We start from the raw sequence: 14690 nt of genomic DNA, 5'->3' as shown, positions 1-14690 counted from the left end.
CCCCCACTGGGGATGTGCCCGCAGCCAAGGTACATGACCTTGACCGGAATCGAACCCGGGACCCTTGAGTCCGCAGGCCGACGCTCTATCCACTGAGCTAAACCAGTCAGGGCTTCAGTTCATTTTTGACCCTCCTGTTTTCTATCCTTATTTTATATTCAACCCATCATTAATCCTGTTGATGCTAGTCTGAACTGTGAAACCTAACTATGACACTTCTAAAACAAAACACAGGAGAAAAATCCTTGTGGTGCTGGATTAGGCAAAAACTTCTTTGTTGACATCACAATCCATTAAAAAAAAAAATTGACAAATTGTACTTCCATAAAAAATAAAAACTGCTTTGAAAAACACTGTTAACTGAATAAAAAGACATGACTATACGAAAAAGAATTACCAAAACTCAGTAAGAAAACAAGCACTCAACAATTAAAAAAAATGGCAAAAGATTTATACGGATACTCCATCAATGGAGGTATATGGATGGCAGACAAGCACATGAAAAAAATGCTCAACATTATTAGTCATTAGGCAAATGAAATTAAAATCACAAGGAGATACCACTAAACTCTATTAGCATGGCTAAATGTGTTGGCGAAAATGTGGAGGAATTGGAATTGTTGTTGGGACTGTTAAGTAGTACAACCACTCCAGCCATTCCACTCCTAGATATTTACCCTCCACTCCAATAAAAACATATGTCCCTACTTGTACAAAGATGTTTCTAGCAACATGGACTGCTATGGACTCCTAGAAGAAGAACCTTCAGGGACTCATTCATCACACTGGAGGAATAAAAGAGAGTAACTATCTAAGGCGTGAGGCCACTCTGGGAAAGGTAGGTGGAATGTGAGAACTAAAGCCAGAAGAAAACCCTTGAAGGTTACTCCTACTCCCCTTCATGTCTTCCACGGCCAGGCTCCAGGATGAAATGAGACCAGTGGGGAGAGAAGTACAAAGTCTAAAGGCTTAGAGGCTGAGGGTTCTCATCCTAACTCTCATCACAAAGCTCTAAGGAGTCTTTGACAAGGCGTGGACAATACCCAACATTCAGCTATTCTCTAATGCACATTAACAATAAGAACCTCTCCCAGGCCCCAGGTAAGATCAGCAACTAAGTACTAAATAAAGCACTTGGCAATATTAAACTTTCCAAAAAATGCTCTAAGAGTCATTTACCTCCCCTAGGCTCTTATGCTTTTCTTAATAATGTTCAAACATAATGAGCCCTGGCAATATGCTAATAGAAAAAAATTTCATTTCCTCTTATTGCTATAACACACAATCTCTGTCCTCAAAGGAAAATTACTACTGCTTAAACTCATGAATGTTGTTCCGTCCTAATAAATCCCTTCTTCCTATCTTTCTAGTTAGACATGAGTTCTTATAACATAGGCCTGGTGTGGTACACTTGCCTTCTAAGGAAGCATCAGAATGTTTTTGCTTATTGAAAAATGAAGCTATTTTGGTCCTTCCTTTTTAGGCTGGCTGCCAACCAGGACCTGGAGACATGCAGGCTGCCATCTGCCTCACCCCAGCTGTTCCTGACCTGCCATCCGTCCCCAACCAGGGATGCCTCATATCTGCCAGGTCAGTTAAGCAACTGATGAAAGATGCCTGAGGCCCAAGTACAGTGTAGATGAATGTACTGGCAGCACACATCCTGCAACGCAACCTTGACTTCCTCTCATTAATGGGTGGCATGCTACTCTCCATGACAACACAGAGCTGTATTCTGAGAAAAACAGACCTCATGGAGCTCAGCAACCATCTTTTCTTATTGCATGACAATGAATTCAGCTAAAAACCAAAAGGTTACTCAAAAAAAAAGTAACATTTTTAAAATAGAATGTTATATCTGTTTCTATCACTGATCCTTCAGGAATGGCCATTATATTGCAGATAAAATTATAGGTCCTGATTACTGATGCTCTGATAGTAAGAGGAACACATTTAATTTCATGCATCTCTAAACTGCCATAGTCCCAAAATGATTTGAAAGTATAAATAAGCCTTTAAAATGTAATTTGCAAGCATTCTCGGTGAAGAGAAGGATACCACAAGAAAAGAAGGAATTTTTATGGCTTGAGTTTGCATTCTCTTGGTGCAATAATCAAATACTCTTACAGCATTTGTTAAAGCTTGTTATAACCATAAACATAATGGCTTTTCTTGATGCTACATTTTACTGATGACATGCAGTTTTATCTCCTGAAAAGGGAGACACAGTGCCTGCCTTAGGGCTCACCTGCCTGCATGTGGGCAGCACACATGGACTTGGGAGGTGCTGAGCTCTGAACATTGACTTCAAGTTGACAGATCCCAAAAGGGGTTTTTTTGTGGAGAAAAAGCTAAAATCATGGTTCTTAGAAAACAAACAAGAAATGTATGGTATTTCCTCTTATCTCTTAATTTTGATTTTCTTCTGCTCTATCATACTCTATACTCTGGTCTCCATGAAATCCGTTGCCTCAGTTTCCTTACTTTTTATTATCTATCTATGCAGAAACATGCCTTGTTTATTTCCCACCCTCTTAGTCATATCTATACATATTTTATGAAGTTCCTGGATCAGGTCCTTCTTATCTTATTTTATTTATTTATTATGTTTTTATTCTCTTATTTTAATCATGTTTTCTTTATTTTGTTACGGCCCAACAGTTCTTAGCATGCCTTGTTTTATTTTGTAGCTTTTACATTTTGTTTATTTTACTTTAATTTAGACTTTTTACTGTTTTTAACCATCTTTACTCTTGGTTTATTTTCCCTTTAGATTGTGTAGAGTATTATCAGGAGTTTTTTTTTTTTAAATCGTCAACCTGTATAGTTTCTGGTATTAACTGCCTTAATAATCTTTAGTTCATATTATTCTTTTGTTTAAAGGATCATTTCCCTTTTCTTGGTGTCTGTTTCCATGCTTTATTTGTAAGTGGCAGGACAGAAGTTGATCATAGATTTGTGGGTCCCCCAGACAACAGCACAGCCAAAACAGGGATGATTAGATATTTATTCTCCCTCCTGCTGTCTAGTGAGTGGCCTTTCTAACTCTTCTTAGAAAATCCCTGGGACTCTTACATGTTGAAGCCCCTAAACTTTGAAACCTGTGTACTTCAGGAGATTCAAAGGCTGATCGTCTGTCTTGGGGTGACAGGATAACAAGCTGGCATCTGCCAGCAGTATCCTGAATTGTTGAAACTTGGAGCCGCTTACCTGTGCACCTGATATACAATGGCAGAGGCTCAATCAGCTCTCCATGGATCCCTCGAGGTTTCCAAACCTCTTTGGCTCTAATGCTCTTTACATAACCATTGTGGATATTTGATCACTGGAAGGTGAGATGATGTAGCAGTTACACTCTGCATGCAGTGCCTGTCTCTACAGGCTGAGGCAGGGAAAGAGTTGAGCTAATGATAGAGGTAGCAGACAAAAGTCCTGCTGTAGGCCTTCCCTTCAAGATGGTACTGCCTAGGGAATGAGAAATCCTTAAGGCAGATCAGCAAAAAGCTATTAGTTGTAGGATTAGGAAAGTGCTTTTATATTTCCTCACTCTAGTCCTGTGATTTTAAGTTGACTCTGAGGTGTATAAAGTCATCCTGTGTAGGGAGGGATGTTGGCATCACAACGATTCATGCTGAAAACCCAACAGGTAAAAATACTACAGGCCCTTGGTGTCTTCAGGATTAACACTCCTAATTTCAATCAATGGAGATAAACCCCAAGAGTTCATAACTGTAACTTTATCTATATTTGGATACAACTTTATAGAGTTACACTTAGTCATATATATATATATATCAGTCATCTTAACCACATTGCGTACCGCATAGAAATCTCTAAGACATACGCCAGGGACCGCACGTTTTTGGGCAAACTGCACGTTATTTAAATCATCATAATGCACTTTAGGTATTGTTTTTCAATAATTATAACATTTTTATTTATAAAAACAATTAAACAATTAAAGTTCCTGGTACTTTTTTAACGTATGGTACTGCGTAAAACATTTTCCTCTATGAAGAGGGACCAAACAAAATTTACATAAGTATCTAGACTCGCTCCTTTTTCCATGGGCATGAAAAACGAGAACACTCGTGAGCGTTCCTTAACAGACGGCGCGCGAAGCACGAGAAAACTCCTGAGCGGTACGAAATGTGTTAAGAAGTCATAAAAATGTTTCTTTCTTAAAAAAAAAATAAGCTTAAAAAGAGAGGGAATTTTCTTAGTAATGGAAGGGAAGAGAAAGAACAGAAATGAAAAAGTGATATCATAGTTAGAACATTGTTTTAATTAAGCAAAGGATAGGATGACAAACAGTGGCTCAGAATTAAGATAGACAAAAGTCTTCTGTATGACTTATATGAAAAGAGGAAATAGAGATTTTATGAAACTTTTAGTAATACTCCATACCACATAAAACTGGGCATCATGTGAAGACGTAATCATGGAAGATCTTAAAAGTAGGACAAATTTCTCAGTTAAACTTCAATGTATAAGGACAGGAACAAGGTCACATTTATTCATCACTGTATGTATGTCCAGCACTTTGGACAGAGACTGGGCACCCACTAAGACAGTGATGGCAAACCTTTTGAGCTCGGCATGTCAGCATTTTGAAAAACCCTAACTTAACTCTGGTGCCATGTCACATATAGAAATTTTTTGATATTTGCAATCATAGTAAAACAAAGACTTATATTTTTGATATTTATTTTATATATTTAAATGCCATTTAACACAGAAAAATCAACCAAAAAAATGAGTTAGCGTGTCACCTCTGACATGCGTGTCATAGGTTCGCCATTACTGCACTAAGAGTGCTCAGTAAATACTTGTTGAATGTTGAATCACTGAAATCAGTTATATGTTACAGACATACTTTGGGAGAGAAGAAAATTTGAGACATATTTCTTTTAAGACTATGGCACTGTGTCCTATGGAATGGATTTCTAATTTTTTCTATTTAGAAGTTGAGACTATTTTCTACATTTTGTCATAAGCAAAGCAAAAGGATGAGAACTGGGCAGATGCCAGCCCAAATACACCTTTCACCGCAGGCAAAAATAACTATCCAAGGAGCCCCACAGGCCAAGAGCCACTAAAGGAAGACAGAACTTGCTGTCCTCACAGCATTCATTTATGTTTATCTTTTTTCTTTTTAAATATATTTTTTATTGATTTCGGAGAGGAAGGGAGAGGGGGAGAGGGATAGAGAGAGAGAAACATCAATGATGAGAGAGAATCATTGATCGGCTGCCTCCTGCACATCCCCTACTGGGGATCAAGCCCATAACCCAGGCATGTGCCCTGACCGGGAATCAAACTGGTGACCTACTGTTTCATAGTTTGACTCTCAATCACTGAGCCACGCCAGCCAGGCTATTTATATTTATCTTAATGAAGGGTAGGAAGGCACTTGCAATTATGATTTCAGGACCTATAATTTAAACTCAGGACACAGTTAAAGGCAATCTTAGATTTAAAATAAAGGTTTTTATAGTGTAGAATCTAACCTACATGAGATTTACATTTAAACTGAAAACACCAAAAAGGTGGTAGAATTCACCCAATTCAGAAAGAAAAAAAAGAAGCCTCATTACTATTTTTAAAAGCAAGTAAAAGAAAATTGAATACATGTTCACGAAAGCTTTTAAAAATGCACCCAGATAAAAATAACTGAAACTTTCTTAATCAAAACAAAGTAAGATCAAATGGGAATTCTAATGTAATACTAACTGGAAACACTTTAAATTTCAATCTGAGGCTATTTTTGAAACCCAGGAATTGGAACAAATCATAAATCAGATTTTTGAAACCACAACAAGAAAAAAGTATAAAAAGTTAGTTGTAAGGTACCATTCTGACAGATGTTTGATAGGTGGAACATCAACTATAAGGATAAGTCATAATTTATTTGGCCAATTATTTAATGAGCTTTAGGTCACTGCGGTCTTCTGCTGCTATAGATGGTGCTGCACTGAACAAGCTTCTTTGTACATATGCGTGAGTATATCTGTATACAGTTCACAGTGCAGTTGCTTACCGCTAAGAAAAAGAATGAAGTTAACTGTGGTGATGAAGAAATTTTTTTTTAAATATGGTATTAATTAATAGTAGAGGCCAAATAGTGCATAGAGTATATTTTGCAGTGAATAAAAAAAGAGAAGAGATAAATATATAATTTTTCATCTCTCAGATTAAGAAAAAAAATCCCAAAGTGTGAAAATACTCCTATTGGCCAAGTTGTAAAACAGGCCTCTCTCATACACTGCTGGTGAGAATGTAAACTGATAAAACCTCCAAAGGAAACAATTTGGAAACAGCTATTGAAATTACAAATGTAAACACTTATGAGAAGTATGTGCAAAATTACATATGTATAAGGTTATTTTTACATTATCCTATCTAATAAAAGAGAAACACGGTAATTGGCTTACGAAAGCTACCCTTCCCATTGGCTAATCAGGGCAATATGCAAATTAACTGCCAAGATGGCGGCCGGCAGCCAGGCAGCTTGAAACTAACATGAGGCTTGCTTGCTTCAGTGACGGAGGACTCCAACGTGTCCTCCAACGTTCCCCGCCTGCCGCTGCAGGCCTCTGAGCTGCAACTCTAAGCAACTATGTAACAAATATAGAAGCTAAACAAAACCCCAGAAACCAGCTTTAGTCCGCCGGGCTTCAGCCAGCAGGATCGCAACATTGTAAGCAAAGGCCAGAAACCTACTTTCAGCAGCGGAAACCTACTTTCAGCAGCGGAGGCCTAAGAGCTGGAGCCAAGCCTCAAAGCTAAAGCTGGCCCAGAATAAAAAAAGAAAAAAAGAAAAAAAGGAGCAGTTGGGAGCTTCAGTCACCCCCAGCCTGAAAACAGCCCTCAGCCCCTCACCCAGACTGGCCAGGCACCCCAGTGGGGACCCCAACCCTGAAGGGTGTGTGACCAGCTGCAAACAGCCATCATCCCCTCACCCAGGCTGGCCAACGCCCCTGATGGGCCCTGCTCTGTGAGTGACAGCCCCCAACTCCCTGATTGGCCCTGCTCTGTGCGTGACAGGGGGTGGCGCCGCAACCTCCCCATCGACCCTGCCTTGAGTGCGACAGGGGATGGTGCCCCAACCCCCCAATCGGCCCTACCCTGAGCGTGACTGAGGGTGGCATCACAACCTCCCGATCGCCCTGCTCTGTGCATGACAGGGGGCGGCGCCCCAACTCCTCAATCGGCCCTGCTCTGAGCCCGACCAGGGGCTGCACCTAGGGATTGGGCCTGCCCTCTGCCACCCAGGAGCAGGCCTAAGCCAGCAGGTCGTTATCTCTCGAGGGGTCCCAGACTGCGAGAGGACACAGGCCGGGCTGAGGGGCCTCCCCTCCCCCCCGAGTGCACAAATTTTTGTGCACCGGGCGTCTAGTATATAATATAAAAAGAGAGAGAGTGCTCAATCTAAAGATCCATCAATAGGGAAATGGTTTAAATGATATAATCATAGTATGGAATATCATACAGATATAAAAAATGAAAAAGCTCTCTATATACTGATAGGAAAAGATCTCCAAAACAGAAATAGAAACAGCAAGGTGTTGAACAGTATATATAATACATACCACCTTTTGTGTCAAAAAGAGGCGTGAAATAGGAAAGTATATAGCCAATGAAATGGAAAACTTACTTGTAAAGGTAATATTCTGCATGATCTATCTCTTCTCGAGATGAAATGTTGTCCACAAACTAAGACAAAAATAGAAACCTTTGAATGAATACAAATTATGTCATATATTGGGCTTAATTCACACACTAACCTTAAAAAAGATAAAACATTCATTTTATTGAAACCCCTCTGTGCTAATGCAATAAAAAAATACATCATGTCTTCTCTTTTTCTTTGTATAGAACTACCTTGATCAGAAAAACTGGAAATCAAACATGAACCTTGCTCAGAACAAGAGAGCACTCCTCTTTATACTATACTATACTATACTATACTATACTATACTATACTATACTATACTATACTATACTATACTATTTTATAATTAGTCATTGATATTCCCCTTTATCTTGAAACTCTAATATTTTCTATGTTCTGAGCACCAAATACATGGGAACACATATCTGAAAGGTTAAAGACTCTAATGGCTAAAAAAATATGCTCAAGAGATGAAAATCTAAATTTAGAGAACTCAATCTTGGAACCATTTTTCTTACTCTGACTTAAGTTCTGCTATGGAATAGCCAACCAACAAAGTCTCCTTTTGAACCATAAAAATCTATGAGTATGCTCCTTAATTCTAAACTAAATAAGGAAACAGAAAGAGCTATTCCAAGGATAGATTCTACCCTAAAGTAGAGACTCAAAGACAAAAGAGATAGAGTAGAAGACATGTTGTGAATATAATTAAAACCTCAGAATGAGGGAGAGGAGAATAAGAAGGGGGAGAGTTTCTCAAAATGCCTCTGACTTATGGATTTGATTTAGGAATCTCATTAAGGGGTGGATAAACTGGTGCAAACACAGGACTGCAGTTGAGAGCTAGCTCTCCTGACTGCTTGCTGTATGGCATAAACAGATGGCACAGCCCCTCTGGAACTCAGGTGCTCCATCTGCATAAATAGAATGAAGGCACCTGCTTCCAATGGTCTGCAGATCCAATAAGAAAATGTATGTGAAAGTTTTTAAAATTCTGCAGTGCTGCCTAAACAAATACCAGGTATTATGGCAACAGAGATTTTATCCTTCATGAACCAATGACCTCTCTATTACCCTTCAATCTGAACATTATGAGTCTATAAAATTTGTTATGACCTAGTTAAACTCTTCCCCTACTAAAAGGAGAATATCAAGAGACAAAAAGAAAGAACCCAGACTAAAAATAATGATAGTTTCTTTCTTTTTCCTCTTCTAGATTTAACAGTAACCTTGAATTTTATGGTGCTATTAATTTCTACAAAGAGCTTTCACAACTAAAAGCTCATTTTGCATCACATCAGCCCTACAAGGAAAATACTATTGTCCTCAGATTGGAAGTGAGGAAAATGAGAGGGGCCCAGTTGCCCAATGTCACAAAGTTAATTCACGATAAAGACAAAATCAGTTATTATTTGAAGGAAAAGAACTTTGGTGTCACAGAGAACTGGGTTTGAAGCCCAATTTTTCCACTTATGTCCTTTGTGAACTTGAGAAATTTATCAACTTGAGCCTTGCATGTAAAATGGAGATAATAATGCTTCTTTCTTATGGCCACTGTAAGAATTAATATATAAGATAATATATGTGAAGAAACTAGTACAATAGATGGCATAGAAAGTGTTCAGTAATGGTTACTATCAATTACTATTCCTGGTTCCTAGCCTAATATTATTCTCTCCTCCACTGCTCTGCAGCAGTTTAACATGGACATTAATATACATTCTTTTACAGACTTTCTCAGCTACCAAAAATACTTCCAATACTAACAAGTAAATACTATTCCTCTGATGGGTGTATCAACTAAAAAAAAAAAATCATGATATTATACAACAGAATACCATATCCTGGAAAAATAAAATAAATCAGATACATAACAATGACCACTAACATCAGAGCCTGATACATTTATTAGCTTTTATTTCAGTCAAAGAAATTTGCTACTTCACCATAAAATACCTATTAGTAACCACAAAAACATACCATACTCTGGAAAAATATTTCCTATGAAAGATCTTCTTTATTTACACAGCCTCATCCATATAAAAAGCCTTTCTTGATTTCTTCTACTTTTTTCTTTGAAAATATATATATTTAAGTTTTCTTACCCGTGATATTGTTAAAGAACTAACAGGCAACTTTTTCTCGTATGTTTTATCCATTAAAGATGCCAGATCAGCTGTGAAGACAAAGAAGAAAAAAGAACCTGTTAAATATACATATTTCTTATGGAAAACCTAACAGATACAACTCCTGCCTCATGGCTGCCATCGTTATGAAACCAAGATTAAAACAGATGCACTTTCTTGCTATTTTTAGAAATTAAAGAGGATAACAAATATTAGAAATATTTAAAAATGATTTATGTAGACACAAAGGACACGCTCTCCCTTCCCTCTCCCCCTCCCTCCAAAATAAATAAATAAATAAATAAAAATGATTTATGTAATTGCAGTAGGGTTATTTTTAAAATGATGACATATATTTAGTTTTTAAAAAATGCATCAATAAAGTTGCTCTGAAAAGGAGGCACAAGAAAGTATTATTATTGACAAACTCTAGGGAAAGGAATTAGATGGTAAAAGGCCAAGGGAAGAAGACTCTTCACTGTTTACATTTATTCCTTTTGCATTTTGAACCAGGTAAATATATTAGCTATTAAAATTTTTTAAATTGGAATTTATCAAATAACTTTTATACATTCCCTGAACAAATCAGAGAAGGTACCCTGGCTATACTTAATGATTTTCAGCCTGAATTACTCCTATTCCAGTTTCTTTTAGTAGAGCATCCACATGGCTACTTGGTATTCCTGAGATTACACTGTTATTTCAGAGTCTAAAAATATCTGAAATCCTAGGCAACATAAATCTCCAAATTCATTATTTCATATCTTCTCATATGTATAGTATGGGTCTTATTTTTGTGAGTATAAAACAGAAGCAATCAAAAGAGAACCTCATCCTCCTACCATCAAGTCACCAGGCTATCAGCATCTGTGCCCATTTACTCTGCATCCCCGCCCCCCGCTTTTTTTTTTTTTTTACAAAGGGCAAACTTTATTAAACAACCAACCAAACAAAAAAAATCCACACATCTCCCTCATCTCTCCTTCCTGCTACTTGTTTGCTCTGCTCCTCTCAGCAGCAAGACAACCGAAGAGTCATACCTAGTACAACTGTGACTACTTCCTTAATTCTACTCTCACTTGATCTCTCTCAAATCAGATTTTGGTTTCCATCATCCCACTAACACCAATGACAACCTCCACATAGTTAAAACCAGTGGTTAATTCTTCATTCTCATCTTCTTACCTGACTGCTCATGAGCATTTAATATAGTTGACCTTCATGAAAATACTCTTTTCTCTCTCTCTTGGGTTCCTTTGCAGGTTCTCTGCCTCTTCTTCACTCCTAAATGTCTAAACAGTAGACTCTTCTCTTCACCACACACTCTCTGACAGCCCTAATCATCATCTGCAGATTACTGACTCCACACTTGTATGTTTACCTGATTCCATCTGTAACTCCAGACTTGTATTTCCAACTTCAAAGGTGACATCTCCATTTGAGTGTCTAATAGGTATCTAAACATTACATGTCCTCTTTATTCTGCAGCCTTCCACTTCAAACCTGCTTTTCCCCCAAGTCTTTCCCATCTCAGTAAATGACGACTACATTCACTGGCTTTCTCAGGCCAAAAATCCAGGTGTCATTCTTGACCTCATTGTTTTAACCAACTGTCAGCAACTCTTATAGGCTCTAGATTTTTGAAATATCCTATCTAATAAAAGAGAAACACGGTAATTGGCATACGACCGCTACCCTTCCCATTGGCTAATCAGGGCGATATGCAAATTAACTGCCAGCCAAGATGGCGGCCGGCAGCCAGGCAGCTTAAACTGAACATGAGGCTTGCTTGCTTCAGTGACGGAGGACTGCAACGATCCCCGCCTGCCTTGCCGGCCTCTGAGCTTGCAGTTTAAGAAACACTGTAACAAATATAGAAGCTAAACAAAACCCCTGAAACCAGCTTTCAGCCGGCTGGGATCTCAGAGCTGGAGTTGATACAGAGTTTAGATTATAGAACCTAAACAAACTAGATACCTTCTTTCAGCAGCTGAGGCCTCAGAGCTGGAGCCAAGCCTCAGAGCAAAAGCTGACCCAGAATAAAAAAAGAAAAAAAAAAAGAAAAAAAGAAGCAGTTGGGAGCTTCAGTCCCAGCCTGAAAACAGCCCTCAGCCCCTCACCCAGACTGGCCAGGCACCCCAGTGGGGACCCCCACCCTGAAGGGTGTGTGACCAGCTGCAAACAGCCATCATCCCCTCATCCAGGCTGGCCAGGCACCTCAGTGGGGACCCCAACCCTGATCCAGGACACCCTTCATGGCAAACCAGCCAGCCCCCACCCATGCACCAGGCCTCTATCCTATATAGTAAAAGGGTAATATGCCTCCCAGCACTGGGATCAGCGGAGCCGCGAGGCCTCCTGGCACCGGGATCAGCGTGACAGGGGGCAGTGCCCAAACCCCCTGATGGCCCTGCGGCTCTGTGTGTGACAGGGGGCAGGGCAACAACCTCCCTATCCGCCCTGCTCTGTTTGTGACATGGGAATGCGCCCCAACCTCCTGATCAGCCCTGCTCTGTGCCTGATACGGGGGAGCTCCCCAACCCCCTGATCGCCCTGCGGCTCTGTGTGTGACAGGGTGCGGCGCCCCAACCCCCTGATCGGCCCTGCTCTGTGTGTGACAGGGTGCGACGCCCCAACCCCCGCCCCCCCCACAGGCCCTGCTCTGTGTGTGACGGGGTAGAGCCATAACCTCCCCATCAGCCCTGCCCTGAGTGTGACAGTGGTGGCGCCCCAACCCCTTGATCGGCCCTGCTCTGTGGGTGATAGAAGGCGGCGCTCCAAACCCCCCCACCCCAAGGGCCCTGCTCTGTGTGTGACGGGAGGCGGTGCCCCAACTCCCCTATCGGCCCTACTCTGTGAGTGACAGGGGGGAGCGCCTCAATCCCCTGATGGGCCCTGCTCTCTGCGTGACGGGGGGGAGCTCCCCAACCCCCTGAGGGGTCCTGCTCTGTGCATGACAGGGGGGAGCTCCCCAACCCCCTGATTGGCCCTGCTCTGTGAGTGACAGGGGGCAGCGCCCCAACTCCCCTATCGGCCCTACTCTGTGAGTGACAGGGGGGAGCTCCTCAATCCCCTGATGGGCCCTGCTCTCTGCGTGACAGGGGGGGAGCTCCCCAACCCCCTGAGGGGTCCTGCTCTGTGCATGACAGGGGGGAGCTCCCCAACCCCCTGATTGGCCCTGCTCTGTGAGTGACAGGGGGCAGCGCCCCAACCCCCTGATCGACCCTGCTCTGTGCGTGACAGGGTAAGGAGCCCCAACCCCCCTGATGGGCCCTGCTCTGTGCGTGACAGGGGGTGGCGCCGCAACCTCCCCATCGACCCTGCCTTGAGTGCGACAGGGGATGGTGCCCCAACCCCCCAATCGGCCCTACCCTGAGCATGATTGAGGGTGGCATTGCAACCTCCCAATCTGCCCTGCTCTGTGCATGACAGGGGGTGGCGCCCCAACTCCCCAATCGGCCCTGCTCTGAGCCTGACCAGGGGCTGCACCTAGGGATTGGGCCTGCCCTCTGCCACCCGGGAGCAGGCCTAAGCCAGCAGGTCATTATCTCCCGAGGGGTCCCAGACTGCGAGAAGGTACAGGCCAGGCTGAGGGAACCCTCTTTTCCCCCCCAAGTGCACAAATTTTTGTGCACCGGGCCTCTAGTAAATATATATATTTCTTACCACTACCATTGTTAAGCCACCAATATCTCTCATCTCCCGACTACTCACCTTAACCCCCACACTTACAATTTAATCTCTACACAGCCTTTTAAAAGATAAATCACATCCTATCATTCTCTTCCCTCAACCAATAGCATTCTATCACACTTAGAATAAAATCCAAAATATTTCCTATGACTTGCAAATGCCTACATAGCTGGTCTGTGTTTTTATCTATTTATTTTTCCTCTTTTTTACATTTATAAGTAAAATCCATGAAGGCAAGGCTTTAACTCATGACAAATTCTCAGTCTCTAGAACATTTCCATAAAAGGTACTCAATAAATACCTAAAGAAATGGGTAAAAGGAAGGGGGTGACAGAGGGAAGGAGGGAGAAAAGAATGGTGAGGAGAGAGGAAAGGAGAAAAAATAACTGGGTTTCCAAGGGTATTTTTTATTTATTTTTTTCTCCCTAGTGGAAGAAATCAGTATCAAGTAATAAGGAGACAGAGGTAAACAACGGACAAGTATTTGTTTAAGACCTAATGCAGTGCATTTAACCAATTTTTCCTCTGTTCTTTCCTGGAGGTAACGGTCTCAGTGATTCAGTAGCTGCTGGGGAAAGGAACTTTGCAAATCCCCTAAACCTAATATGATGTAAAAGTAATTAGCTTTTCTCACAACTGTCCTGAAAGGATTGACACCAGGTGACTCAAGAATGGTATAGAGACCCCCCTACACACATAATAAGAATATCCCTAAAACCTCTTCACACTAAGGCAAACTAATATTGTTAAATCTACCTGCTCACAGAATGATATTAAACAACACCCATGATACCAAATCTTTATAATCTCTTCATAATAGAGGCCCTTGTGTTGAGATGACAGGCATTAAAACCAATTACCTCAAATTTAAACTTTAAAAAAGCAGGATCAGGGTCTACTGGCCTAATTACAATGGCCCCCATTTCCTCGTGGGTTTCACAGAGCGCACAATGTAGAACTGAACATTGGATTAGGTTGGCTTCTGTAGTGTGGTAACTCAAGATTCTATTCTAATCCTTCACATCCAGACATCTTCAGCCAAGTGAAATCAGGGCTGGGGCCTCCAAAAGGGCAACAGCTGCTGGCCCAGCATCTGATGAATAACATTTGCATACTACAAGTCAGAGAGAGGTTTGCTGCTAAATATAATGTGTGACCAATCACCTCCTATGATAGTGCTGGCGTGATGAATGAGG

The 14690-nt window shown here is 41.1% G+C and overlaps 1 protein-coding gene across 2 annotated transcripts in view; it reads right to left on the bottom strand.

The window, feature by feature from the left end:
* Positions 1 to 14690, bottom strand: part of MRPS27 (mitochondrial ribosomal protein S27) — an 87041-nt gene that overhangs the window by 57723 nt on the left and 14628 nt on the right. For both annotated transcript variants that reach the window (XM_059694362.1, XM_059694364.1), the window contains exons 3-4: positions 9781 to 9851; positions 7658 to 7716 (exon numbers count right to left, since the gene is read on the bottom strand). In XM_059694362.1, the coding sequence (XP_059550345.1) occupies positions 7658 to 7716; positions 9781 to 9851 (130 nt within the window). The remainder of the gene's footprint in view (positions 1 to 7657; positions 7717 to 9780; positions 9852 to 14690) is intronic.

This window comes from Myotis daubentonii, chromosome 4 (genome assembly GCF_963259705.1).
Source record: "Myotis daubentonii chromosome 4, mMyoDau2.1, whole genome shotgun sequence".
Taxonomy (NCBI): domain Eukaryota; kingdom Metazoa; phylum Chordata; class Mammalia; order Chiroptera; family Vespertilionidae; genus Myotis; species Myotis daubentonii.
The sequence above is the reverse complement of the archived record's forward strand: the minus strand, read 5'-3'. Positions and strand labels throughout refer to the sequence as shown.